The sequence below is a fragment of the Ursus arctos genome, unplaced genomic scaffold, assembly GCF_023065955.2.
Source record: "Ursus arctos isolate Adak ecotype North America unplaced genomic scaffold, UrsArc2.0 scaffold_28, whole genome shotgun sequence".
Classification (NCBI taxonomy): domain Eukaryota; kingdom Metazoa; phylum Chordata; class Mammalia; order Carnivora; family Ursidae; genus Ursus; species Ursus arctos.
Window position 1 is genome coordinate 7,344,470 of NW_026622963.1, and position 27,814 is coordinate 7,372,283.

Sequence of the window (27,814 nt, forward strand, 5' to 3'; positions counted from 1 at the left end):
CCTCCTCCGGCTCACCAAGGTATTTCCAAAAGGAAGAATGCTTAAATACTATTTGTTGAAGGTTCCCAGGCTTTGAATTGCACAGACTCTAGTTTCTGTACCAAAGCTCTAACTTCCATGTGAAGAACGAAAGGCAGCCTATTGGAAGGGAGAGGAAAAGGAAGTGAGGACAGATAGGTGGAGTGCTGCTTCTGCTACTGTCCAACTGGAGGAATGCAGACAAGTTACCCAACTCACCCATTTCCTCCTCTCTAAAATGGAACTCATCATACCCGCTGCCTGTTGTGGATTGTGAAGTTAAAAAAAAAAAAAAGCCAAGGTCATATGCTTTTAAGTTATATAAAATATGCATGGTGATGGACAGCAAAAATTATAACATTGGAAGGCTCTCAGGGGATGTAGATATAATACAGTGGCGAATATGAATAGGGGAGGGTAAAAAGGACCTATATGTTTTCAAGTACTCTACATTTTACTTGAAGTGGTAAATATTAACTTTAAGTAAACTGTGACAAATGAGGCTTGTTATTATAATCCTTTGACAACAACTAAAAAATAAACATAAGAGAGGGGCACCTGGGTGGTACAGTCAGTTAAGCATCCGACTCTTGCTTTCGGCTCAAGTCCTGATCTCAGGGTTGTGGGATCGAGCCCTGCATCGGACTCTTGCGTGGAGTCCGCTTGAGATTCTCTCTCCTTCTCCCTCTGCCCCTCCCGCTCGTGTGCTCTCTATCTCTCTTTCAACTAAATAACTCCTTTTTTAAAAAGTACACAAGATATGTGACCAATCAATAGATAAATTATATGAAAATCTAAAAATTATTCAAATCCCGAAGAAGGGGGGAGAGGGTGAACAGAAGAACAAAAGGGAAAATACAAAAATAGATCCAGAAGAAACAAACAGAACACTCATAAAATAGTAGAGCTAAATCCAATCAATAGTTATGTTAAATAAAACACCATACAGAGATAAATATTGTCTGATGGAATTTTTAGCAAATGCTATCTACAGAAACCCACTCTAAATGTAATGATATAAGTAGACTAAAAGTAAACGGTTAAAAAAAAAGAGATGCCATGGAAATACTAACCCAAAGGAAGCAGAGTGGCAATTTCAAGATTACACAAAGTAGACTTCAGTACAAGGAAAAATTATCAGAGATAAAGTGGGAAAGTACATAATAATAAAGGGGAAAATGGCCAAGAAAACATAACAGTGATAAATGTACATGTGCCTAAACAAAAGCCCAAAAACACATAAAACAAAAACTGATAGCATTGAAAGGGGAAATTGAGTATAATCCACAAATATACTCAGAGACTTTAGCATTCCTCTCAAGATCATTAATAGACCAAGTAGATAATGTGGCCTGATTGGCAGTTATATAACCCTTCGTCTAACGGCAGCAGAAATACACTTTCTTTCCAAGTATACATGGAACAGTCACCAAGATAAACCATATTCTGGGCCACAAAACAGACCTTAACAAATTTAGTATAATTGGAATCATATAAAATATGCTTTTTTTGACCACGATAGAATTTAACTAGAAATTAGTCACAAAGAGATCTGGAAATTTCCCAAATAACTGAACTAAACGACAATGGAAATGAAACATGATAAGTCTCACAGAACTTAGAAAATATTTTGAACTGAATGAACGTGAAAATACAATGTATCAAAAATCCGTGGGATCACACGTCTCTTGTACATAACTTACAATACAATCTGAAAGCAGAATTAATAAAATTAAATATAGCAACAAGGATGCTTCAGTGTTGCCTAGGGATTTTCATCTGTTTGTATCCTACTGTTTATATCAAGCTTGTATCCCATTTTTTCATGTAGAAATAAATTTTTAGTCTATTTTAAATAAGGATATGCTGATATGCAAGTGTGTGTGTAGACGCATACACATGCATGTACTCACACACTCACTCATACCCACAGGTATTCAGAGAACGTAGATTGGATATCATATCCCTGATTCTTGCAGTGGCCCGTGTCTCAGGTTAGCCTAACCTCTAGAGCAGTGCTTATCAAACTTGAGTGTGGAATAGAATCACCAGGAGGCCCCACTTCCAGAGATTCTAGTTCAGGAGGTCTGTGGTGGGCCTGAGAGTTTTCATTTCTAGCACTTTCTAAGATGATGCTGTTGCTGATGCTGCTGGCCCAGGGATCAGGCTTTGAGCCATGGCTCTAGACCTGTGCCACCCTACGGGACTCTACCCTTGCTTGGTGCCCAAAACCCTAAGTACAGCGACACTCGCCAAATGGAGTTAATTCCATTCTGAGCTCCCCATGCAGTCCTTAACCCAATTTGGAAATGGAATTCAAGCAGAGAAGTAAAAAAATCGACTATACTCCTGGAGTCTGAACTGAGTGAATACTTCCAGGAAGAAGAACAAATGACATCTCTGCTCCCCCCCCACCCCACTCCCCACCCCCACCCCCGGCTCCAAGAGAAGTGTTGAAAAGTAAGAAAGGTAAGGAAGCAGTTAGAGAGATACAGATGGAGAGTGGCTGAGTGTTGCTCATTCCTCATGCTCGGTGATGGGGACATGAGATTTTATTTTAGTGCTTTGTTTATTTTTAATATATTTGACATTTCCATTTTTTTAAACAAAGTGTTTTTTAAGAGAGTAGACTGCAAGTATGAACTGGAGGGGCCTAACAGAAGATGATTGTGTGCTAGAGGAAAATGTAAATGCTATTTTCAAAATCTCAAGATGGCTAGAGAGCCATCCATTTCATTAGGACTTCTTAGACTTTCCCTTCAAGCCCGACTAGCCTAGGAAAGTTAATCCTTTCTAGAGACTAGGGAGTTAGCCCAGTGTTGTTCTACTGCAAGTCTACGTGTCTTTGAAATTTTGCTTTCTCTCCCAAATGTGATTTTGCATGTTAGTTAATATCCACTAGGTTTCATCTAAAGATAATGTGTTTAATTATCATCAAAATGTTTCCTACTTGCTGGACTAATGAATGGACACACTGTCATCATTAGATATGTAACCCTTAGAACTCCAGAGACCTAAGTGGTTCAGTCTTAGAGGAGTCTCCCATGCAAGAATCATGCTCAACAGTCAAAATAATTAAGCAGGAATTTCTTCCTGTAAGTTTGCTTTCCAGGGACATTAAAACTGATAGGCAATTATTGCTGAGTTCTCATACTCAAAAAACATACCAAGGTTTAGGTTGCTTTGTATCCATGGAATAAAACCCTTATGCTAAATTAGCATCTAAGTACATTCTCTGTTTTTTTAGATTAACGGCTTTTGTCGTTCACTAGTTAGGGATGAATCAGTGCTGTCATCTGATCAGTCGTTGGGAAAGTCCCTCACATGCTCCAATCTTTTCATTGGATTCAAGTTATGCTTCAAGTTTCCTATTTTTGGTCACCAATTTTTTTTTATTGAAGTCTAATTAACATACAGTGTTGTATTAGTCTCAGGTGTTATAATGATGCAACATTTCTATATATTACTCAGTGCTCACCATGTCACCATACAAAGTTATTACAATATTATTGACTATATTTCCTATGCTGTACTTCTCATCTCCCTGGCATTTTTTTACTTTTTTAAAGATTTATTTATTTATTTATTTATTTATTTGAGAGAGATGGAGAATGAGCAGGAGGGGCAGAGGGAGAGGGAGAGAGAATCTCAAGCAGACTCCACACTGAGCACGGAGCCCCACGGGGGGCTCGATCCCAGGACCCTGAGATCACAACCTGAGCCAAAACCAAGAGCCGATGCTTAATCAACTGAGTCACCCAAGCACCCCCTTATTGTTTTTATAAATAGAAGTCTATATCTCTTAATCCCCATTATCTATTTCACTCATCCCCCCACCTACCTCCCCTCTGGTAATCACCAGTTTGCTCTCTATATTTAAGAATCTGTTTGTTTGTTTGTGTATTTTGTTTAATAGATTCCACAAGGAAGTGAAATCATATGGTATTTGTCTTCTCTTTCTGACTTACTTCACTTAGCATGATACTCTCTAGGTCCATCCATGCAGTTGCAAATGGCAAGATCTCATTCTTTTTCATGGCTGAGTAATATCCCATTGTATGTTTATATGCACCACATCTTCTTTATCCATTCATCTACTCATGGACACTCAGGTTGCTTCCATATCCTGGCTGTTGTAAATAATGCTGTGATAAACATCGGGGTGCACATATCTTTGGAATTAGTGTTTTTGTTTTCTTTGGGTAAATACCCAGTAGTGGAAGTACTAGAGTGTATGGTATTTCTATATTTAGTTCTGTAAAGACCGTATTTTTAAATAAGCTCACACTCACAGGTTCTGGATGGACATGACTTTTGGGGAGACACTGTTCAGCCGAGCAGTGTCTGTGGCTGTGCACACGTGAGGCATGCACAAAGGCCCCGTAGTATTCACTACATTCTTCTTTTGTTCATAGGGCACTTTCTGTTTTACGGAGTATGTGTGGGGTGTGTGTATGTTTTGGTTGTGTTTCTTTGTCGTGGTTGTTTGGGGGTTTTTTGCAGTCTAGTGACCAGTGCTATAAATCTTGGTGGCCTGCTTTTGGGGTGGTGCCAGGCCAGCAAGTGGGCTAGCCTCCCACATACACCTGACTGCCGTGGCCTTCCTCCCTCAAACCAAGCAGGTTACATTTCCTAGGGTTTCACCTCTTACTGTATATGCAGGATGCTCCTTTCTTATGTGCTCTGATCACCCACATGGAAGCCTGTAATGTAGGGTCCTAACACAACTCCCTGAGGTCACCACAGATATTCCTCAGTGAGGATGTTGGGGGCAAAGCTGACCAGAGCATCCAGGGGGCAGAGGAGGCTGAATTCTAATCTCGCCTCTGACATATTTTTCTTCTGACATATTATTTTTTAGACAGCTCCAATTTTCCCTGTTTGTGCCAGGGGGTGGATGCATTCTTGCAGATATGTTGCTTTCTTTTACTTACATGTGTGGGCCTGGATAAAATACCTCTCTTCTTACTAGTAATAGGGTAGCTGTTTTTTAAAATGGGCCTTCTGGGCTTTGCCAACTAATACTCATTGAGTTTTTTCTAAATACCAGCTCTTTGCTGATATTGTGAACCTTAAAAAGAAAACCAGTCCCCACAGGACAAGGAGATCAGATAAGTACACTGAGGCAGGTGTATGCCATGGAATATTGTGCAGCAGTTAGAAAACTCTGACCGTCATTACAGAAACAAAGGTAGACTTTAAAAGCAAAGGGTTGTTGGAAACGTGGTAAATTTATGTGAATTGTACATACACATTTATATCACTTCAGGGTCGGTGCTTGCTGGGGTGGGCAGGGTGATGGCAGTGGGAATCCAGTGTGAAGGGAAAAATAAAATAAGGCAAGAGAGGTCTTGCACAGCAAAAGTGTGACCAGCTGAAGAGTTTGATTAATTCAACTGTCTGCTCCTGAAGTTAAAAATATCTTGCAAAGTTTAGAATCAGCATTTGGAATAGTAAAACAATGAAGACAGCAGTGGGTGAAGTGTCAGAAAGCAGGGCATAGACACTAAGAATAGGGTTAAGAGGTTAGAACCAGCAAATAGTGCTGGAATGGGACCCTCAGGCTGAACAGGGGACACTAGCCGTACTCAGCAACATCTGAGTACCTTTCTGTCAAGTGCTAAATAAGACAGGGCTTCTGCCCTATAAGAAATCACAACTGGGTTTGTTTTTTTTTAAAGCAACATACAAATTTCTGACATTTTCCACACTTGCTTGAATGCCGACAAGGGGCTGTGTGAAGTAGCTGAAGGTAGGGGCGAATCACACAAGACCTTGAGTGTGAATCTTGGCTTGGAAGTTTGGGGTTCCGGGGGAGACAGGAGGAAAGGTGCACTTCGTGAAGGTGCACTCTTCAGCTAGAGTGGCATGCGGGCAGATGCACGATTGTCGCCGTGGTCCAGCTGTGAGGCAAACAGATAACAGAGACAGGAGGTCACTGGGCAGGAGAGGGATGGAGGGGACCAGAGTGGCAGCCAAGGGGGTGATACGCCTGATGGGTGATCGGGTAGCAGGGAGAAAGATAGGAAAGAGCAGAAGATGGTTGCCAAACTTGAACCTGAGCAATAGGAGACAGTGTTTTAAATGGAGAGGTTAGAAAGCAGGCTCGATTAGGATGAGAAAGATACTAGGTTTATCCCTAGATGAACTGAGCTATAGTCAGGCCCTTTGCAGCAGTTATACTTCCGAAATTCTTTCTAAAGGAAAGTGCTAAACATGGTCCTTCCCTGACTCCAGGGAGTAGACAGTGGACCCGGGAGAGGGAGAGTGTTCCTGAGACCCGCCAGGGCCGCTGTGGCAGACCTGCTGCCCCCGAGGGTGGAAAGAGTCATGGTAGGTACTCAGCAACTGTGGTGTCAGTGAACTTTGGGACTTCTGTTCAGCAGCCGGTTTTACCTCCAAACAGAGTTCCGCCGTCACTATCCTGATCAGTGGCTCACCAGGGCCACAACCCAGCCCCACAGTCAGCCCAAGGTCTCCCCTTCCCAGCTCATGTCCAAGGCTGTTCCCCACACACCCCCACTCCACCCCACCCCCCAGCACCCTCGATGCCCTGGCTTTAGCACCCCACACTGTCCCCCACCCCTCCAAGGTCAGACCCGTTCCTGCCCCGGCCTTTGTCCACACACTGCTCTCTGCCCCCAGATGCCCTCCCCTGTCCTCTGCCTGGTGAGCTCCTCACCCTGCCAATTCCTGCTCAAATGCCACCTCCTCTCCAAAATCCCCTAAGTGCCCAAGGAAACTCTGACAGCCCCTCTGTTCACATGTATTAGTATGTGTCTGAGCTCCCGAAGTTTTGGGCAGTCTTATCTTTGTAACCCCCCCCCCCCGCCCGCCCCGTGCCAAAGTGCCATGCCCAGCTTATTTTCTTACTTAAGTCCTAGATGGTATCTATTTCATATAGCATTGTTTGGGGCTTAAAAACACACAAAGTTTCTTTATAGTTAGTAAGTATTCAAAGGAATTTGGAGTCAAAATAAATCAAATGGCAATATTTTAAAGAATGAGAATTCGACATACTTAGCTATAATTTAGCAATGAAATAAGAACAAAGACTTGGCATTTCCCTTTATTCAACCTGTGATCATAGCATGCCAAAGGGAGAGCCAGCCTTCTTTCTCTGATACTCTGATTTTCAGTCCAACTGTGTTACATCATGTTTTAGAAAATCATACAGGCTCAATTCTTTCCAAACCCAAAATGCCAAAGCAAATCTGAACTGAAAAATTACTGTGTGATATGTACGTATATTTATTTAACAAAAACCGTAATTTGGATACTTTATCAAACTGGACCTGGATCTCCCTAAAGAGAAATTCGTGTGTGTGTGTGTGTGTGTGTGTGTGTGTGTTTAAACACCATTTTTATGCATCACTGCGTTTATTTACCATTGTGGTTGGTCAGGAGGCACGGAGGTCAGTTTTGAGATTGAAATTCTTAAACAGGATTATTCAGATATAAGCAGGACTTGAAGGAGTTTCCAAGAATCTCTTATCTCAACTCCAAAGTTAAAATACAATAGATGAGAACAATGCAGCTCATAACTTACTTCTATTCAACAGGCATTTGTTAAGTGCCAATCAAGTGCCAAATAGTGGGCAAAAAGGTCTATGTCACAGTATCTGCCTTTATAGCTCTCATCTTCTAGCAAGGGGGTGCATATGGAAATATGGAAGTGCAGGGAACATATATAATATATATATATTGTATATATACATATTGTACAGATATCATATACAGATATTATATATATATATATATATTTATAGGGCAGGGAAATAAACTTAATAGAAACCAACCATAACATATATGCTTGTATATAGGCTACTTCCTTCTGTCCCCGTCAAATTTGGACTCTAAGCATTCTTCATATTCAGATCCTAAAACTTACTCGGGCCCACTTTTGACCTTTGGCAGTTGTGTGGGGCATCACGGTGACAGGGTCTGTGGCAGGGTTCAGTGTGAGCGGAGCACGCGGCCTGCCATTAGCTGCTTATGCGAGGCAGTAGAAGTTCAAAGCATATCAAAGAACTGGGGCTTCATCTCAATTTGTTGTTTGATTATACACATTGATATCCGTTAATCAATTACGTATTTCTAGCAGTTATCCCCTAAAAGTTAACTTGAAGCTTTTGAAAAGTCGATGTGGAGATTAAGAGAGAGGTGTCGGTCACACCTGTTGCTAGTGGCAGGTTTCTGCTTGCTAGCGCTCTTGGCAGACAGCCAGGAAACGCAGGCATGTATATATACACGTGCACACATAGATATAAAAATGTGCGCACTCACACACGCATATAAGTGCACATATAAATATGCACATACACATACATAAGTTCAAGATGGTGAATTCACACTCAAAGTCACGTCCATCCCCACAGGGCTCTGTCTGGCCTTCCTCCATTCCATTTCTATGTCTCCTTCTCCACGGTGACATCCCTGGCTCCCAACATCAACTCCAGGGTACAACCACTTTGGAAAAATGTTTGGCAGTGCCTACTGTAATTAAACATATATATATATATATATATATATATACCCATAATCCAGTGATTCTACTTCTGGGTAAACTACCAGTAGAAATGAGGACTTCATATCCAGCAAAATCATACACAAATGTTTATAGCACCTTTACCCATAAGAGCCAAAAACTAGAAACAAACCAAAAGCCAATCGATAATAGAAAAAACAAATAAATGGTGGCATATTCATATAACACTAAGTTGCTATTGAGGAAGAATGAACTACTGATAAATACAACAGTTTGGGTAAATCTCACGGGCATGAAGTTAAGTAAAAGATGTCCAGCATGAAAGAATATGTGCAGTATTATTCCATTTCTTTGAAATACACAAATGAGCAAAAACTATAGTTCTAGATGTCAGAGTAATGGTGAACCTTGGGTCTTGTAGGGAGAGAGTAATGACTTTGAGGGGGCAAGGGGTTGCCTTCTGGGGGTCTAGAATGGTCTTTATCTTTATTCAGGTAGAAGTAACACAGGTGTAATACAAATATAAAAAATCATGAGGCAGTGCACCTGGGTGGCTCAGTCAGTTAAGTGTCTGCCTTCAGCTCAGGTCATGATCTGGGGGTCCTGGGATCAAGCCCCACAGCGGGCTCCCTGCTCAGCGGGGAGTCTACTTCTCCCTTTCCCTCTGCCACCTCACCCCTGCTTGTGCTCTTGCTCTCTCTCTCCCTCTCTCTCTCAAATGAATAAACAAAAAAATCTTTTTTTTCCCAGAGATTTTATTTATTTATTTATTTATTTATTTGACAGAGAGAAAGAGCACAAGCAGGGAAACAGCAGAGGGAGAGGGAGAAGCAGGCTCCCCATGGAGCAGGGATCCCAATGCGGGGCTCTATCCCAGGACCCTGAGATCATGACCTGAGCCGAAGGCAGGCGCTTAATCAACTGAGCCACCCAGGCACCCCCATAAATAAAAAATCTTTTTAAAAAATCATCAGTTTATACACTTATAATTCAAATACTTTGCTATATGTACTATATCCTAATTTTTTAAAAAAATTAATACAGACCTGTGCCTGGGTGACTCAGTCAGTTGAGCAACCAACTCTTGGTTTCAGCTCAGGTCAGGATTTCAGGGTCATGAGATCGAGCCCCGTGTTGGGGCTCTGCCCTCTCTGGGGAGTCGGCTCGATATTCTCTCTCTCCCTCTGCCCCTCTCCCTTCTCACATGCTGCCTCTCTCTCTCACTCATAAATAAATAAATAAATCTTTAAAAAATTAATACAGCTACAAATTGGGGTACTAGAAATTCGTTCAACTGAAATGATTTACTCAAATGAATCTCACATGTGTTCAGGGAGTGACAACGACCTCAGAACTTAGTCATCTGCCTGACGACTATTGCTTTTCTGTCCTAAGACACGTGCCGCGTCCGTCATGTGAGAATGGGGAGAAGTGTGCATCCTCGGATTTAAGACTGCAGTAGGTGTGCTTACCCGGTTCTTGAGGTCATTTATCGTTGAGCTGCATTGGGCTCTCTTTTACACCCCGCCCTCACCCAGGCTCAGTCGCCATCCAAACCCTTAATGGGGTCTGCCTCGTGTATAAAGTCACACGATTCCAGGCGCCCTCTAGGACTGACTACTGGTCACGAAATCCCTAGGAATGTTGACTCTGGGAATCCTAAATGCCCACAGACCGGGAGGGGGGCAGGCGGTGAGAGCTTCAGTGGTAGGATGGAATGAAAGCGACAACCCCCAGAACAGACCCTTTGTCTTCTCCGCCCTCGGGGTCTGTTCCATTGTCCAGGCAAAGCCAGATCTGAGAAGTGAGACCATTCCTCCCTTGATCAGGACTCGAAAATAAGATGGTTATAACAAAAATTAAAATATAATAAAATAAGAGTGGTTTTCCAACCTGAAATGCACCATAACCCCTGGAGGCCTTGTTAACCCCGGATGCTGGACCCCACGCCCGAGTCTCTGAGCCAGCCCAACCCTGTGCCTCTAACCAGCTTCCAGGGGACGGGTTTCCACTGGTCCGAGGACCACTGTCTGAGAACTACTGGTGTAACAGGAAGAAGATGAAATTAGAGCATCAAAGTTCAAGTCCTAAACTACTAACAATCTGTGAGCTCGAGCAAGCAACTTAATCTCTCCGAGCCTGTTTCCTCACCTGTATAATTAAGGTAATATGTGTCCTGCTTGCCTTACGTGACTGGCTGTTGTGGTATGTGAGTTCATTTCTGCTTTGAAAACCATAAATCATTAGACCAGAAGTTCTTCACTTTTTTGTGTCACGGGCTCCCTTGGGTAAAATAAGATGCAGAAGAGTACAAAGGAAACCGATTATATTGAAATATGATTATCACCATATTTTTAGAAAACAAATTTGCTTCTTTGTAATTTTTGGTAGCATGTGCTTCTTTAACATTAAAATAGGAGATCTCATGGAGGGTCTAATAATTACTGCCATTTCAAGATAGTGATGAGTTTTTCACTAACATTTCAAAACACCAGAGCGCCTGGGTGGCTAAGTCGGTTAAGCGTCTGCCTTTGGCTCAGGTCATGATCCCAGGGTCCTGGGATCAAGGCCTGTGTCAGGCTCCCTGTTCAGCGGGGAGCCTGCTTCTTCCTCTCTCCCCCACCTCCCTACCCCTACTCATGCTTGCACTCTCTCACTCTCTGAAATAAATAAATAAAATCTTCAAAAAATATTCCAAAATACCTGTAGCAGCTGTAATGTCCTATGAATACATATGCGATTTCTGTTGGTGACACAGTCACAGTACTGCTCTGTTATTATGATTGGTTGCCAGATTTATAATAGAAGGAAGGCAACGATAAGAATGTAACTGACAGACCCCTCCAAGCTGGTCATATGGCGTGAATAGGTGTGTCCCATTTTCACGATATCCACATTAGCTGACGTATTCTGAGACTCACTTGGGTTTGTGCCCACGTATGAGCTTCCGTGAAAGCTCATAGTAGACGGAGCAAAAATGGCAGGGCTGCAACCCTCCAGCTGGCCTTGTGGTGGCAGCCAGTGAGTCTGTCTGACCCCTTCGCCTTCGAGCTCGTTATGCTACTTCCCAGATAGCTTCTCAGAACTGCTGAAACTTGGAATTTTGTTAATGGGAGGAGCTCAATTTTCATTTTCCAAAGGTAAAAAACAGGGACACCTGGATGGCGTGGTCAGTTAAGCATCTGCCTTCGGCTCAGGTCATGATCCCGGGGCCCTGGGATAGAGTGCTGCATCGGGCTCCTTGCTCAGCGGGGAGCCTGCTTCCTCCTCTCGCTCTGCCTGCTGCTCCCCCTCCTTGTGTGCGCTCTCTCTCTCTGTCAAATAAATAAATAAAATCTTTTTTTAAAAAAAGGAAAAAACAGATGTCTAGATCACAGTGATCTGTTGGCTGTATAGAAACCACCTTTTTTGTTTGGATGCAGGAACCAGGGGTTGGGTCAGCAACAGTGGGCATTAAGATTGTGGAATAAAGTGTCTGAAAAGCAGGGCTTGGATGAGTAAGCGATTCCTATATGAATCTAGGAGAAGGGCATTGTTGCTGCAGATAGGTTAGGCCAAATACAAGTGCCCAGCGTTGACAGCTAGAACGAATAAAATCCACACGTCAGGCGAGAGTGGAGATTTCCTCATACTGACGTAGCTGTGACAAGCGTCGCCAAAGCTTGACCTTCCGTGAACACACCCACTAGCAAGAGCTGTGAGTCACCTGCACCTTTTTGTGGGGTAGTTCTGGACACCACTACATAGCCCTGGAACTGCTCACAGGCACATAAATCGTAGGTACAGCTGCTTTCACTATGCAAGCCCAGGTGGGGGCTAATGCGGGACCTATTCCAGAAGCTAACCTGTGGGCATATGGAACCAGGCCCGAGTCTGCTAATAATTTCATACGGCTTTTTTTTACACTTTGCTATTATATGGTGAAAGATTCATCGAAACCCCGAGAGCGGGTGTTTGGGCAACAGTAGGAGACGATAAAAAGATTCGGGGTTCCCGTGTTTTATTTCCTGGGAAGCCCATGCAGTTCTCTCCTGTGCAGTATTTCAAATGGTTTTTTAATGGATTTTTTTGCTTTCCAAATAACAACCTCTTCTACAAGATTGCCATTAAGAGCAATAAAATGTTAGCCAGAACCTACCTTAGTTCTGAGGTTTGGGTGCTCTGAATGGGATTTTAAGAAGAACAAATAAAAAAAGGGAAAATACGTATATCCCTCGGGAGTATTTCTGCTTGTACCGTGTCCTTTATGTTAACTAAAAAAGATTCAAGCTTTAAAAAAAGTGATATATGCGTATGGTAAAAACAAGTTTTAAATGGCAATAAAGAGATATAAAACGTGAAATAAATGTTTCCCTTCTCATCTCCCATCCCAACCTAAACTCTACTTCCTGTCCCCAAATGTTAGCAGTTTTACGACTTTCTCTGAAAAGTTTAATGCATGGGCGTACATGGTCTTACTTAAAAGTATACACAAATGATCTCATACCAAACACGCTGTTCTGCATTTTTGTTTCATTTAAAAACTTATCACGGAGTTTTTCCCATCCCGCCACACACAGACCTACCTCACTGTTTTGGGGGCCACATGGGTCCCACCCATGGGCTTTCAGTATGACCGATTATGGAAGTAATCCTCTACGGTGGGGTATTTAGGTTGTCTGGGCGTTTTCTCTATTTAAAAAGATCTGCAGGGAATATCCTTGTTACAAACACTTTTGTATACTTACAAAAGTATATCCGTCAAAGTAGTTTCCTACAAGTACAATTCTTGGGTCAAGTGTATAGGCACTTAAAGTTTTAGCAATATAACCAAATTGCCCTCCGCTGTGGTTGAATTGGTTTGCCTTCCCACCGACAATGTTATGGATGCTTGCTTACTCACACACCTGCCAATTCTGGCAATATTAAATATTTTCAAACATTTGTCAGTCTGGTGGGTCGAGAAGATCCCATTGCAGTTTTGATTTGCATTTCTTAAATTACAAGTAAGGCAGAACATCTTTCCATTTGCTTACGGAGTATTTGTACCTGGTTCTCTTTGAATTGCCTGTTTGCCATTCTTTGCCGACTTTTCAGCCGGTGTCTTTTTCGGCTATGTATTTTTGTGTTCAGCGCATATGAATTCCTACTATATGGTAAGCACTGCGCTGGTCTCTAGACCTATAACAGTGAGGAAACACCTTTCGGAGCTTGCAGTGCCCTGGGAGACAAACATTAGTCCAGTCATGCTCTGGAAGGACGTGTGCAGACAGAGTTAAGTGCCTTGGAGGAGAGGCTTTTGCATCTCTTAGAGCACGTGAAAGAAGAAACAGGCCTAACTGGGGGTTGGGGAAGACTCCCCTAAGGAGCTGACATCTAAAGGACAAATATGATTCGAGGTTCCGAGAAACATGTCTGGAAGAAAGAACGGGTGGTGGAGGGAACGTGGTCTATCAGATGAGCTAAAAGCGGCCAGGGAGCAGAGCACAGAGAGGAAAAACATGTGGTGTGTCATGAGGCTCCATCACATCACCCCGGCCCCCAACCCATTACGGATTGGGGGTTTCTTCTACAGAAATAGAAAGCCATTGAAGGGTGTTGAGCCACAGCTGATGGCCAAACCTGCATTCCAGAGAGATTACTCGGGCTGAAAAGAAGGGAAATAGGTAGATCAGTTAGAAGGTTTTCGAGTTAGTCCAGATGAGATCTGGTGGTGGTCTTGCCCTGGATTATGGTCGTGAATGTGGAGAGAAGTTGATGGGTTCAAGAAATATGGAGGAGGTCAAATAAAATTTGATGATTGGATTGGATATAGGGGATAAGGAATGGGGAGGGGCCCAGGATAATTCGTCCATTTCTGATGAAGTGAATGGTAGTACCACTTACTGACATAGGAGACACTGGAAGAAGTCAAGGGTGAGTTCGGTCTTAGGCATCTTAGTGAAGCTGTCAAGTAAGCCATCAGATAAAGAAGTCTAGGACCAGAGGAGAAATCTGGATTGGAAACAAATTCGGGAGCCAGCAGAATACAGCAATTAAAGCCATGGCATAGATGAAATTACCCAAGAAAGTACAGCACCCAAATCAGGTCTGCTCTTCATCCTCAAGGAACGCTAATACTCAGTAGCTGAGTAGAGAAAGATGACACAGGAAAGAAAGAACAGACGAGCAGCCCGAGAGCAGGAGGACAGCAGGCTGACTGTGGTGTCCCAGAAACCAGAGCAAGAATGTTTCCATTAGGGTGGCGTGGTCAGCCGTGCCAGATGCTGCTGAGACGTCTAGCAAGGGAAGGCCTGGAAAATGCCCGTTAGATTTAGCAACATGGATGGCTTGGTGACATTAATTTGAATTGTTTCAATGGAATAATGGGAGCAGAGGGCAGGTTGGAGCTGGTTGAGAAATGAATGGGAAGTGAGGAATTGGAGAGACCGTACGGACCACTCTCAAGTGTGATTTTTGAGAGAAAACAGCCCCAAACCCATTCTTCCTCAGTCTCTACTCTTGACCACCTTCGCCACTCAGTAAACTGAAGCGATTTTATAATTCGGTATTCCGTGCTCCACAGCTGTGGTCTCCCAGTGGCCATGGCAACCAGCCAGCCAGGGATGGAGTCAGCGGGGTCCCCTGCTCTTAATAGGAAGCTCTTCCACCCCGTGGAGCAGCTCTGACTCCACCGGCCTCCGGAGACCCACTGTAGAAATGCTGCTGAAAGTGGGTTTAAGAAACAAAGAGTCCTTATATTTTAGAGACACCTCCTGAAAAATGTAAGGACAAATGGGGTCTGGGATTTGCAGAGTGAAACAGGATAAGCCATGACTTGATAATTATTGAAGCTGGGTGATATAGACACAGAGGTTTATTATACTATTCTCACTGCTTTGGTTTATATATAAATTTTTCCATAATACATTGTACTAAATTAAATTTAGTAACTCTGTGCAAGCGAAGTTGCCAAGAGCCAGTGACCATCACAGGCCCACTATGTATATGACACTTTACACTGGATGTCTTTTATTGATTTATTTTTTAAGATTTTATTGATTTATTTGACAGAGATAGAGACAGCGAGAGAGGGAACACAAGCAGGGGGAGTGGGAGAGGAAGAAGCAGACTCCTAGCGGAGGAGCCTGATGTGGGGCTCGATCCCAGAACGCTGGGATCATGCCCTGAGCCGAAGGAAGACACTTAACGACTGCGCCACCCCGGCGCCCCTGGATGTCTTTTAAACCCAATCCGCCACTGGCTTGGGGGTTTCAAGATGTCGGATGCCTAAGGAAGAAAGTCAGCTCTCGCTTGCTGTCCTTTCTTCTCTCACTAACTGAACACTTTGTTCCTTGCCACTCTTCTCCTTTCTTACCTCCCAAGTGTAGACACTTGAAGTAGCTCTGTTACTTCTCATCTTCACAAACTTAAACAAGTTCCCTCTCATCCCTGAACCATGCTGAGAGACGGGGACATGCACCTGCTTGTGTCCCGAGGGTCAGTTTTGACTGTGCATGTGGGAGTGTCTAGCGTGGCTCACAGCCTCAAAAGCCCACAGAAGTCAGGAAGGTCATACAAATGAATGAAGGTGATCAGGTAGGAGAAAATCCTGGGACCCGCTTGACCTATCTGTAGCTTTGTCGCTTTCAGTAGACCTACAAGTAGAAAGAACTGTAAGAAAATTCCTGTTCTGTGAGACAAATAACAATGCAAGCCTGATCATAGATGGAATAAATAATCCATAGTCATAAAAGAATGGGCAGTAAACTGAAGCTTAGCCTCAGTGTTGGGGAGTCCTGGGGAGCGGTGGGGCTGGGGCACACCAGAGCCCACAGATCCCCTCTAATGGAGGGGGGGGTTCCTCATCTCCAGCTGGTTGCTGCCGTGATGGGATGTCGAGCCAATGCTAACATGTCTTCTTGTTTTACAAGACAAGCTAGAAGTGAGAGAACCCAAACTGAGTTTGGGTTTAATTATTTGAAAACAAAACAAAACACCATGAAGGCCAAGCTAAGCTTATCCTTGGGCCAAAATCAGCTCCCGGGCTGCCCAGGTGCAACCTCTCACCTAGATAATGGGCTATACCACAGGTCCCCTTCCTCTCCTTTTCTCTTGTTCCTCTTACTTTCTATTTCCACATCCTTCTCTCCTAACCACTCCCACTCCTCCTTTCTCTACTAAGTCCAAGTGGTGGAAGGGATTGAAGGGGTTGGAGAAGTGGTCGTGCCCTAGATGCCTTGCCCCCCTCAGGGCCGAGCTCAGTGCCTGGCAAATAGTGGATCATCATAGTGGATCCTCAGGAAACACTTTGATGAGTGAATAAGCCAGCTACTGGGGGGAGAGGGGGGCCCGTTCACTTTCTTGTGCACACCCTGGGCTTACTCGAGGAATTGTCTCGTTGTTCTTGACAGCTTTGCGAAGTCGTTCCGGCCGCTCCATCATCAACGGCAACTGGGCAATTGACCGGCCAGGAAAATACGAGGGCGGAGGGACCATGTTCACCTACAAGCGTCCGAATGAGATTTCGAGCACCGCCGGAGAATCCTTTTTGGCTGAAGGCCCCACAAATGAGATCTTGGACGTCTATGTGAGTTTAGATGTTTCTGGACTGTTGGAATTTTGCATCTTGTTTCTTCCAAGGACCACACTTAGTACAAATAAGCAACAAATCATTGCCCGTGCTCAATAAAACCATTCGAGCTGAGCCTTTCGAGATGCCTGGGTGCTTGGCGTTCATCTTGGCCATTCACCCCTGAAAGTACCTAGCTCTTAGAAACCTTAAACTCTACCAGATGCTTATTACCCTGAGAGTTTATTGACCCCCTAAAACCATTTTTACTTGTTGAACCAAATCAGAGGCAAAACATATCCTTGATTTCATGAGCCTTGGCTCCCCTCCAGGCACTTTTCTCCTAATGCTAATTTGGCATGTTTTCTTTTTATGGCAAAAGAAAGCAAATGCCTAAAGCAAGACAAAGCCGCTCAAGTTCCCAGCCCTCTTCAAATTCTATTAAAGCGAATGAAGAAAGGAGCGCTCCAGAGTACTCCAGATGATACAGTAAAGCTTGGAGTAACAGTATAGAGGTTTACTATAAGTTCCTTGCCTTGCAGAAGACACAATTTGGGATTTATTTTACAAGAAACTAAATTATGAAGTCGCCCAAGAGTTTTAAATGGTCCTTATTTTTAAAAGAAATCACTAAAATCCGGTCTTCTTAAAAAGATCAGGAAATTAAAAAAAAGTGACAAGAAATAAAAAGCTCGAAATGAGGTTTTGATAAAGACGAGCTCACCCACGGGTCTGCATTCTCTTACCTTCCCCAGAGCCATGCGAATCTACATGCTAGTTTGCTGTGTTCGAATTTTATAAATATTAGTTCTCCAGCTATATAGTCACGTGTTCATGCCCGTTGGGCCTTGTGGCTCGTAGGCTAGAAACTACAAGAGGAGCCTTGTTACAGTTAATTTTGGATATTTTTTAAGACTGTCCAGTTGGTTGTTGGACTCCGGGTAAGTTTCAAATGGCATCAGGGGTAAAAACCCCGGTCGTTAAGGGCCCACTGTGGGTGGTCTAGGCTGTGGGGGCCAACAATAATTTCATAAACAAGACAAGGCTTGCCCCGGCAGAATGCTCTGCAGAAGAGGTGTAGGAGAAGCGAGGAGGGTTTCCGGCCTCAGACCCACTGTCAGCATATGAGAAAAGAGAAGCGAGGGAATTAGGGGTAAAGAGTGGGAACCGGAGGCCACACCCCTGCATCCCTTGGGGTTCTGTGTTCAACACCATGGTTCCTGGGTGTCAGGAGCTCAGTGGTTCTCATGTGTGCCTTCCCTCAGGTGATTTGTGCAATGTAGGCCCCATTTCCCATCCAGAGAGCAGGTAAGGGATGATGGCGGACAGAATGGACACTCTCGTGAACCAACAGGACCCACCTTGCAGGGGTGACTGGGAGATGCTTGTGGCTTTAAAGGACCTAAGAGACAGCCGTGATTCTAAGCTCCTCCTCCAGGGGAGGAAATCAAAAACTGTGAGGCCATGGGCCTTGCTCTAGGTTCCACTACTGGTCAACAGGAGAGCCCCTTTAGAAAGCAGTAGAGACAGAAATATCAGAACGGGACGGCGTCTCCTTGCCTGGCTCTTATTTACACTGTAGATTCCCGTTCTGCTCTCCGTTTAACCCAGCACCCTGCTTCCCACCAGGAAGGCCATGGGCACAAAGGACGGTGTGTTCTGAAGCCAATAGGGAGGGATTTATTCTGCAAAGCCGTGCTGACTTATGTTGTGTTTTCTGTCCCAGACGATGTTTAATTCCTGACTTCTGCAGACTTCCGCAGCTTCCTGCTTGATATCCTGCTTTTGTCATTGGTTCCTGAGAGAATAGGAACCAGGGAGACTTAGTTCCCTGACACTGGTTGTCCTGACCCCATCTCTTTGTGGTTCTGGAACTTTCCATGGATGAGAGGGGATGAGACCCAGAAAGTGGACGAGGGAGAGGGTGGGGCAGACCTTTCCTGAGCCAGCCTACTGGCCAGGAAAGGTTCTTTGAAGGAACCTAAACTATCACAGGCGGGCTCTGCCCAAGAGGGCTGGCTCTTCTTTGTGTGACTCTATCTCGCCACCTAGTGTTCAAATGCGTTCCCCTGGAGCATACACATGGCCACTTGGAGAGCACTGAGCAAAATCTAAACCATGGCGTGAGACAGTTGAGAGCCCAACAGAAAGGCTCTGCTGCCATTGCTCCCGTGTTCCTATTTGGAATGTGCAAAATCTTGACTTTCAGACTAGTTTTCTTCTAAGTTCTTCATGCTTCAAAAGCAAATAACAAAATACCATCTGGGAAGAGCTTGCCTTTAATCTGTCACAGGTTCACTAATACGACGAGATCTGAATCAACCCACTCGTCTATAGATAGTGCCATGTATACCGGGGAACCCTGGGCCAGCAGGAAGGGGGTGTGAGTGTGTGCCGGTGCAATGACATTGACCTCTGTGTTGTCAGATGATACACCAGCAGCCCAACCCTGGAGTCCACTATGAGTACGTCATCATGGGGACCAACGCCATCAGCCCGCAGGTGCCTCCTCACAGGAGACCAGGTAAAAATCTCTTGTTCTACTGCCAAGCACACCCCCCCTCATTTCTTTTTAAAGCCCTCTATCTCGTCTTGTGCATCTCCCTTGTGTCTCTCAGTCATCACAGGGAAAACCCATGGATGCGCCCTTGACGTCAGAGGATGGCTCAGCATTTATCTGAGCCTTTGCTGACAGAGCGTCCCATTCACTTGATTCAAAAATGAGGTGAACATCCTGAGTGTGTCTTCGAGGTACCTGATATTAGTTTCCTATAGCTGCCATATAATAAATTATGTCAAACGTGGTGGCTTAAAACAACACACATTTGCTCTCCTACAGTTTGGGAAGTCACCAGTCCAAAATGGGTTTTGCTGGGCTAGAATCAAGGTATCGGCAGGCCATGCTCCCCTGGGAGGCTCTAGAAGGTTCTGTTGCCCTGCCCTTGTCACTTCAAGAGGCCTCCTGCTCTCCTTGCTTCTTGGCCTCTTCCTGCGTCTTCTGTTCTAGCTGAACAGCACCTTCGGATCTCAGGCTCCGACCCCCTTCTTCCATCATCACATCTCTGGGCCCACCCAGACAACCCAGGACGATTCTCCACCCCCAGATCTTTAACTTCATCACATCTGCAAAGTCCCTTTTGCCATATATGGTACCATACTCACGGTTCCAGGGATTAGGATGCAGACACCTTCGGAGGGTCATTATTCTGTCCACCTCCTGCCTTTTCTCTTGGTCCCCTCTTGCTCCTATTGACACTACTTTGACTTATAAGAAAAGAATAACGAGTTCGTGCCTAATCATCTACCTCTTTGCTGTGGGCTCTGCTGATAGATACAGCAGGCAGCCCTCTGGCCCGCAGATATTTCTTTACCAAATGATAATGGAACCCACCACCCAAATGGAAACTGTTTTCCCCATCGTTTGAACAGGAAGGTCTGCATAAATATCAGTGATAATATCACTCAGACGCACGGAGTCCTTGCTGGGTGCCGGACACTGCGGAGCCCTTCACGTAGATGAACTCATCAAATCATCACGACAGTGCTCAGAGGAAAGTGCTGTTATTAGCCTCATTTTAAAAATAAGGAAATAGAAGCTCAGAGAGATGGACTTACTGCCCAGGTCCCACGGTGACCTCAGTCCCTTGTCTGTTATACCACCAAGGGTTCCCTGGTCTGACATCTGTCCCAGGAAGCGAGGGCACCGAGGTGAGGCCTGGCCTGCCAAATGCATAACCGGGTTATCTGACTGTCACAGGTCAGGGAGGAACCACCTGGCTCCTGGAGACAGCAGGGTGTGTGCCGGGCACGTGGGCTGCCCGTGTGATCTAAGCTGCAAGTCAGCATACTCAGCCCGACACGACGTTTAAACCATTCGCAGGAATGATACAGAGTCTGAGAAAAGAAGCTCAGGTGGCAGAATATTGAGGTTCCTGAGATCTGATGCTGATGGACAAGGACAATTGGACGAACTACTTGAAATCTTACAGCGTGACGATGACTGATAACAAGTCTGATGGGTCTCAGCTAATGGGTAGCATGGGATTGGCTACCTGACACAGGGCAGGCCCAGAAGGAGTCAGTTGTAAAAGGGGCATTCTGGCGTAGGCTTTACCCTCCATGAACTCGAATCCAGCTCTGCCTCTTTCTTGCTGTGCACCCTCAGGCAAGTCAGAAACTTCTCTGAGCACATTCCCAGTCTACAAAATAGTCTACACTCAGAGGTATTTTTCTGGAGGGGCAGGCGGTGGAGGAGATTGAATACAGGGGTCCATCCCAGCGTAGTGCCCGGTACATGCAAGGTGTACAAAAGATTTTAAATGTTTTGTCTGGTAATATCTCAGTGCCACTTACATCGGTATGCCTCGTCTTGACTCCACTGATGTACATCGTATTTAATATTTTAAGCCATGAAGAGTTGTAAATGGTGGAAGGTGGGGAAAGCCTTAAGTTTTAACTGGATTCTACAGTAACTCTGGAATTTGCCTCCTTGTTTTGTATCAAACTAGTATATGCTTGAGCAATATTCAATCAAAATAGAAATATACAAAGTAAGATGCAAGTGCCCCATAATTGCCCAAACTTGGAAGCATCCAAGATGCGCTTCGTGCGGTGAATGGATGGGTAAACTGAGGTACATCCAGCCAGTGGAATGTTATTCAGCACAGAAAGAACTGAGCTACCTAGCCATGGAAAGACATGGAGGAAACTTAAATGTGCATTATTAAGTGAAGAAGCCGATCTGAAAGGTCTCCATGCTGTATGATTCCAAGTATATGATACTGTGGAAAAGTCAGAACTATGGAGACAGTAAACAGATCAGTGGTTGCCAGGGGCTAAGGAGGGGGAGAGGCAGACAGAGAGGACTTTTAGGGCAGTGAAACTATTCTCGATGGTACTGTAATGATGGATACGTGGCATTCTACATTTGTAGCATGTACACCACCAAAATGAGCCGTAATGAAAACTATGGGCTTTGGGGGATAATGATGTGTCGACACAGGTTCGTGGATGGTAAGAGATGTGCCGTTCCGGTGCGGGACCTTGATGGGGGGGTCGTACATTATGTGGGGCCACGAGAGGCATGGAAACTCTGTACTTGCCACTTAATTGTGCTGTGTACCTAAAACTGCTGTAAAAAAAGAATAAAGTCTACTTAAAAAAAATAAGAAAGAACAGTATGTCCCAACCTCATCCCCCGACCCCATTCCAAGAGAGAACATCTCTTCATGATTTGGAGGGATTCCACCCAGCCCGTTCCTGTGCATGTAGAAACGTGCGTATAACCAATTTGAACCTTTGTCTGCAGTCTAAGTGTACAGGGAACATTGCGTGCCAGTCTTTTCCAGGAGTCTAACTTAGATCTTGCCTCAACTTCAGATTTCCTTGGCACTTGTAGAAAGCTCAATCTCAGTCAATACAGGGGCTCCCCCCACATCCCCCCAGTATGAGTAAAGATCCCTGCCTGGTACAGGTGAGGTCGGTGGTGCTCAGGAAACTCTGGCCCTCTGACTTCGGCCTCTCTTTGCCTTGAAAACATCTCTCTTTCACTCTCTCTCTCCCTCCCTCTCAAAAAATGCTCTCCACTTTTCCCTCCTCTTTCCTCCTCCTTCCCATTGGCTGGCCCCAGTATCTGGGCCTTATTATCCTCACTGAGAACTCAGACTTTCACTGTGAGAAGGAAGAGCCATTGACTTCCCCCAGGTTTTACTTCCTTACAAAAATCCGAGTCCAGAAAACCTAAGGGCTTGGCCACTTGGCCTGGGAGATGAGGGACAGACACAAAGGGCAGAACACAAATCTAATCTCTCGTAAGGGGTCCTGCCTCACCTGTGTGGATGTATATACAAAATGAATTCTGCTATGCTTTTTTCTTTCATCGAACTACGTATCAGTCATATCTCCATGTCACAGCATATATTTTGCTTCATTCTTTAAAAGAAAAAAAATAACAGCATCCATTCATGGTTTTAGTACGATGTATTTTAGCCAGTACCCTGGTGGACATTTAAGTTCACTCTACTATTTGGCTATTTCAAAACACTCTTTAGTAGCCATGCTTGTACATACAGCTTTGGGTAAAAGAATGGGAATATTTGTACAATAAATGTCCTAGAAACTGAATCACTAGGTCAAAGGGTATGTGCATTTAAAACTTGGGTAGAGGGTTGCTGGAGGGGAGGCGGGTAGGGGGATGAGGTAACTGAGTGATGGACATTAAGGAAGGCACGTGATGTAATGAGCCCTGAGTGCTCTATGCACCTGATGAATCACTGACCTCTGCCTCTGAAACTAATAATACCTTATATGTTAATTAATTGAATTTAAATAAAATAAAATTTAAATCAGTCAATCAAACAAACAAACTTGGGTAGATATGGCCAAATTGCCCTCCAGGAATTTGTGTCCATCTGCAGGCTCCTCCTCCCCAGTTTTCCTGTACCTTCACTGAGGGGTTTAGGGATTTAAGGGTCTCCAGATTTTCTCATCTTTATCGTGAGGCTAATAAAGTTGTGGTGGTGGTTTTTGTTTTCACATGTAGTTCTTTAATTACGAGTGAAGTTGAGCATTCTTATGTGACTTTGGGCTGTTTGTATTTCTTTTAATGTGATTGGCCTCTTCCTGGCCCTTGCCTGATTTTCCTACTGAGATATTCGTCTTTTCCGTATTCATTTTTAACAATGTTTTGAATATGAGGGAAATTGGTATCTGCATGTTTAAAATACATGTGCTGTGAATTGGGAATGACCTCATGCTACGTAATTTCTTTTTTTTTTTTTAATGATTTTTTATTATATTATGTTAGTCACCATACAGTACATCCCCGGTTTCCGATGTAAGGCTCGATGATTCATTAGTTGCGTATAACACCCAGTGCACCATGCAATACGTGCCCTCCTTACTACCCATCACCGGTCTATCCCATTCCCCCACCCCCCTCCCCTCTGAAGTCCTCAGTTTGTTTCTCATAGTCCATAGTCTCTCATGTTTCATTCCCCCTTCTGATTACCCCCCCCTTTCTTTATCCCTTTCTTCCCCTACTGATCATCCTAGTTCTTATGTTCCATAGATGAGAGAAATCATATGATAGTTGTCTTTCTCTGCTTGACTTATTTCACTTCATGCTACGTAATTTCTAATGTCGAAGGGATCTCCTCAGTAGGACCCTGGGTCCAGACGAGTCTTACTTCTGTGTGTGCACCTGCTTCTCCTAGGGGAGCCCTTCAACGGCCAGCTGGGAACAGACGGGAGGAGCCAGGAGGAGGGAGAAGAGAAAGAGGGGGCCGAGGAGAAGGAAGATATGCACGGTGGGGCGCCCGAAGTGTTCACCTCAGAATCGGCACAGACCTTCCCAGTCAGACATCCAGATGGATTTTCTTCCCATCGACCGGACAGTGTGGTGCCGGCGGCACCGCAGCCCCCACGGCGGAGCCGGGACCACAACTGGAAACAGCTCGGGACCACAGAATGCTCCACAAGCTGTGGGAAAGGTGAGCTCGAGTGTGGGCGAGGAGGGTCTCTGCAGACCCCCGGGCAAGGAATGGGTGGCTGGGCTCGAGGGACATGGCACACCTTCCCCTCCTTGAGCCTGACTGGGAGGTGGCTCATTGGTGTGATATTGTGTCGAGGGTCCCCAGACCACCCTCAAGCTTGATGATCCACAAGAAGGACTCAGAAGAGCTGCTGTGCTTGTGGTTACAGCTTATTACAGTGAAAGGATACAGATGGGTATCATCAGGGGAAAACGCACGCGGGGCCAAGTCCAGGAGAAACCAGGGGCCCGCTTCCAGGTGTCCCATCCCAAGAGAGTTGCACCTGGGTGCACTGAATTCTCGCAGCTGTGATGGGTGACAGCAAGAGCAAAGCACTGCCAACCAGAGAAGCATCTTGAGGTTTGGGGTCCAGGGGGCTTACTGTGGCTCAATCACGTAGGCAGGGAGCCCCCACATGGCTCACATTAGCTACTCAGCCTTTAGCACCCAGAAGTCAAACTGATAGATAGAACATGGCCCAAGACCTCGGACCCACAAAAACAGGCATTCAGCCAGATCGCATTGCCGGCATAATCTATCTGTCAAGCTGATACAGTGTCGTCCAAGACATAGAAAACACTCCTACCAGCAGAATATTCCACGGGCTCAAAGGTTGTCTCCAGCCCTGCTTCAGGACCCGTCCTTGAAGACAGGCCTTTCTTGGGGTGTGCAGAGTTTGAGCACCCCAGGCCTGCTCTGAGTCAGCCCTCTCCTGCAGAACACGCTCGTGAATAACCACAGAGTGTGTTCGCCAAGTTTAAGATCGAGAAGTTGAGGTGACTCACACAAATACCAGGTAAAACTCATTCTCCAATCTAAGAGTCCAGAAAAAGCACACTCATAGGGCTTGAGGTGTTAGCTGGCTCTTGTGCTCACCAACGCTCACAGCTCCCCACTGTTCTCTCTGTAAAATCTTCACCCTGTATCATCCCATTCTCCGAACCCCATCAGCTAAGACCCCAGGGACGAGGCTGCAGCCCAGCCACACCAGCTACAGGAAGGGGGACCACACACCAGAAGGAACAAATGGTGTCTCTCCAAACAGAAGAGTTACAGGATTTGGGAGAAGGGTAGGTGGAGCTCAGGTGAAATTTAGAGAAAGCCGGGTTTTGATAGGCTCAAAGCAAAAAAGCATGGCTGTGTGCAGAGGGGTCAATATCAATATCAGTCTGAACTGTGAGGTGGATCCGGGGCCCTATTTCCTTGAAAACCCCAAAGGTAAGGTAGGTGTGGAATGTGGTGTCCAGAAGGCCCTTATCGAACGTCTGGCACGTGGTTGGAAATTAATGCTGTTTCTCAGTTTCAAGGTGGCCTAGCTCAGTGCAAGGATCTGTCCGTGACCACTGGGAACTATGTCTGCATAGTAATCACCTCCCGTTTGTAAGGAAGTCCTATCTGTGACCCTAAAACCACTGTCCTTGGAGAGAAGGTGGCCTCGGAAATGGGAAGGCTGTATCCCAAGAAGGCCCTGCTGCTGGGAAACTGTGATACACTAAGAATATTGGTTTGGGGACTTTTTTTTTCTTTTCTTCAAGAGACATGTACCTGAGGGTACAAAATTCGGGAACTCTGACATAATTTGCACCCGGGAAATTTTCACAACCTCCTCTAAAGCCTTTATCTTTCTCCGAAGAGCATTGGCTTCATGGATTTTGAGAATAGAATTGAGGTGTTTGGTTCTTCTTGGGGGCTGGAGCGTCTCCTGCCTGGACCCCCAGCCAGTTCCACGATGATGGATAACTGGAGCGCTAATTTCTGGAGCTGACACTGTACAGATATTAGTGGGCTTTTGCTTAATACATGTGCAAAGAATGTGGAAAGGAGATTCATTGGCCTAACCTCTTTTTTTAAGTTTTCGGAGGGAAAATGAAATGCCCGTAGAATGTGTCTGAACAGAGGCAGAAAGCTAATTACACATTTTAGTCAGGACCCATCCCTGGAATTAAAGAGGTGAGCAAGATGAAATGCAGTTGACATAGAAACCCAGGGTCCAAATGTGTGATTATGAAGTTTCCACCATGGGGTTGGTGGTACGAGGCCTGCCAGACGACCCAGACACATTTGTGCTAGGCCCAAACGAGGGAAAGTCATAAAAAGAAGAAAAATTGCCATCCTGTGGTTTTATATCAAGGATGGCCGATGTGCAGAAGATTCTCTTCCTTCTCCTGTCCGTAAGTGACCTGGCCCCACCTTTTGAGTAGGGTGAGATGTCGCCGTGTCCAGAGACCATCGGGCATCGCCTCTTGACTTTAATAGGATAAGGACGAAAGCAGTTGCCGTTGCCCAATCGCCCTTCACGCTGGTCGCACAGCCCCGCATTCACTGAAGAGATGCCACGTACCCCAGGGGTCATTCAACGGGTCATTCAAGGCATGATGGAGGGACCCCATTTCCCAAGATCTAGGTTATCTTTCCCCTAGCCAACCCCAGTCTGCGTGATCCACACTGAGCTAAAACACCTGCCTCCCTTACTATATCCTCTGGCGTGGAGCCAGCAAACCGCTTACACTCCCTGAGCTAGCTCAGGTGTGTCTCCTCTGTGAAGCTGTTCCTGATTCCGCAAGGCACAGGGGGGCACTTATCCCATGGGACCCCACAGCAACTCGGGACACATTCTTGTCCCAGCTCTGCTTGGCCTAGCTGTCCCCGCGCACGGACACTTCACGTCACCTGCCCCGGGATCCTAGCCAGCACACAAGGAGATGCTCTTCAAGTGTGAAGAATATATTGTCAAACGAGGTGTATCTGGCTATTAGAAAAGGTGTAAGAGTGGTTTTTACATCATCGCATCCTGGATGGGCAAGGCTGTTACTGCCTTACTTAGTAGCTTAAAGAACGTGGATTTATGTATCTGAAACGGAAGAATCTTTTTCTCTAGATTTTCATATGATTTTGTTTAATGTTCTTAATACAGTCTTCCTCCTTCGCCTTGTGGACACACACACACACACACACACACACACGGTATCTGCAGCTCGGATGCCTGCAATGACATGTGCAATGACACGTGCATCCTCTTCTTTACCCTGAGAAGGAGCACGGTTTCTCCAGTCCAAGAGCTACGGAAGAGGTGCCTTGGAAGTAAAACAAGAGCAGAGCGGTATTTTCCCCCAGCCCGCCCCTCTCTCGTACTCCTAGCCCCTTGCTCTTCTCCTGGACAAATGGCAGCAGCCCGTGGACGGCGCTCCTCTGCTCCCTGTAAGGTTTGCTCCCGGCAGCAATGGCTGGATTGCAGGGCAGATGGGG

General features: G+C 45.2%; 1 protein-coding gene across 3 annotated transcripts in view; it reads left to right on the top strand.

The window, feature by feature from the left end:
- THSD4 (thrombospondin type 1 domain containing 4) overlaps window positions 1–27,814 on the top strand; it is a 551,960-nt gene that overhangs the window by 489,073 nt on the left and 35,073 nt on the right. For all 3 annotated transcript variants that reach the window (XM_026478433.4, XM_057303654.1, XM_057303655.1), the window contains 3 exons: window positions 16,879–17,054; window positions 19,464–19,560; window positions 24,251–24,526. In XM_026478433.4, the coding sequence (XP_026334218.1) occupies window positions 16,879–17,054; window positions 19,464–19,560; window positions 24,251–24,526 (549 nt within the window). The remainder of the gene's footprint in view (window positions 1–16,878; window positions 17,055–19,463; window positions 19,561–24,250; window positions 24,527–27,814) is intronic.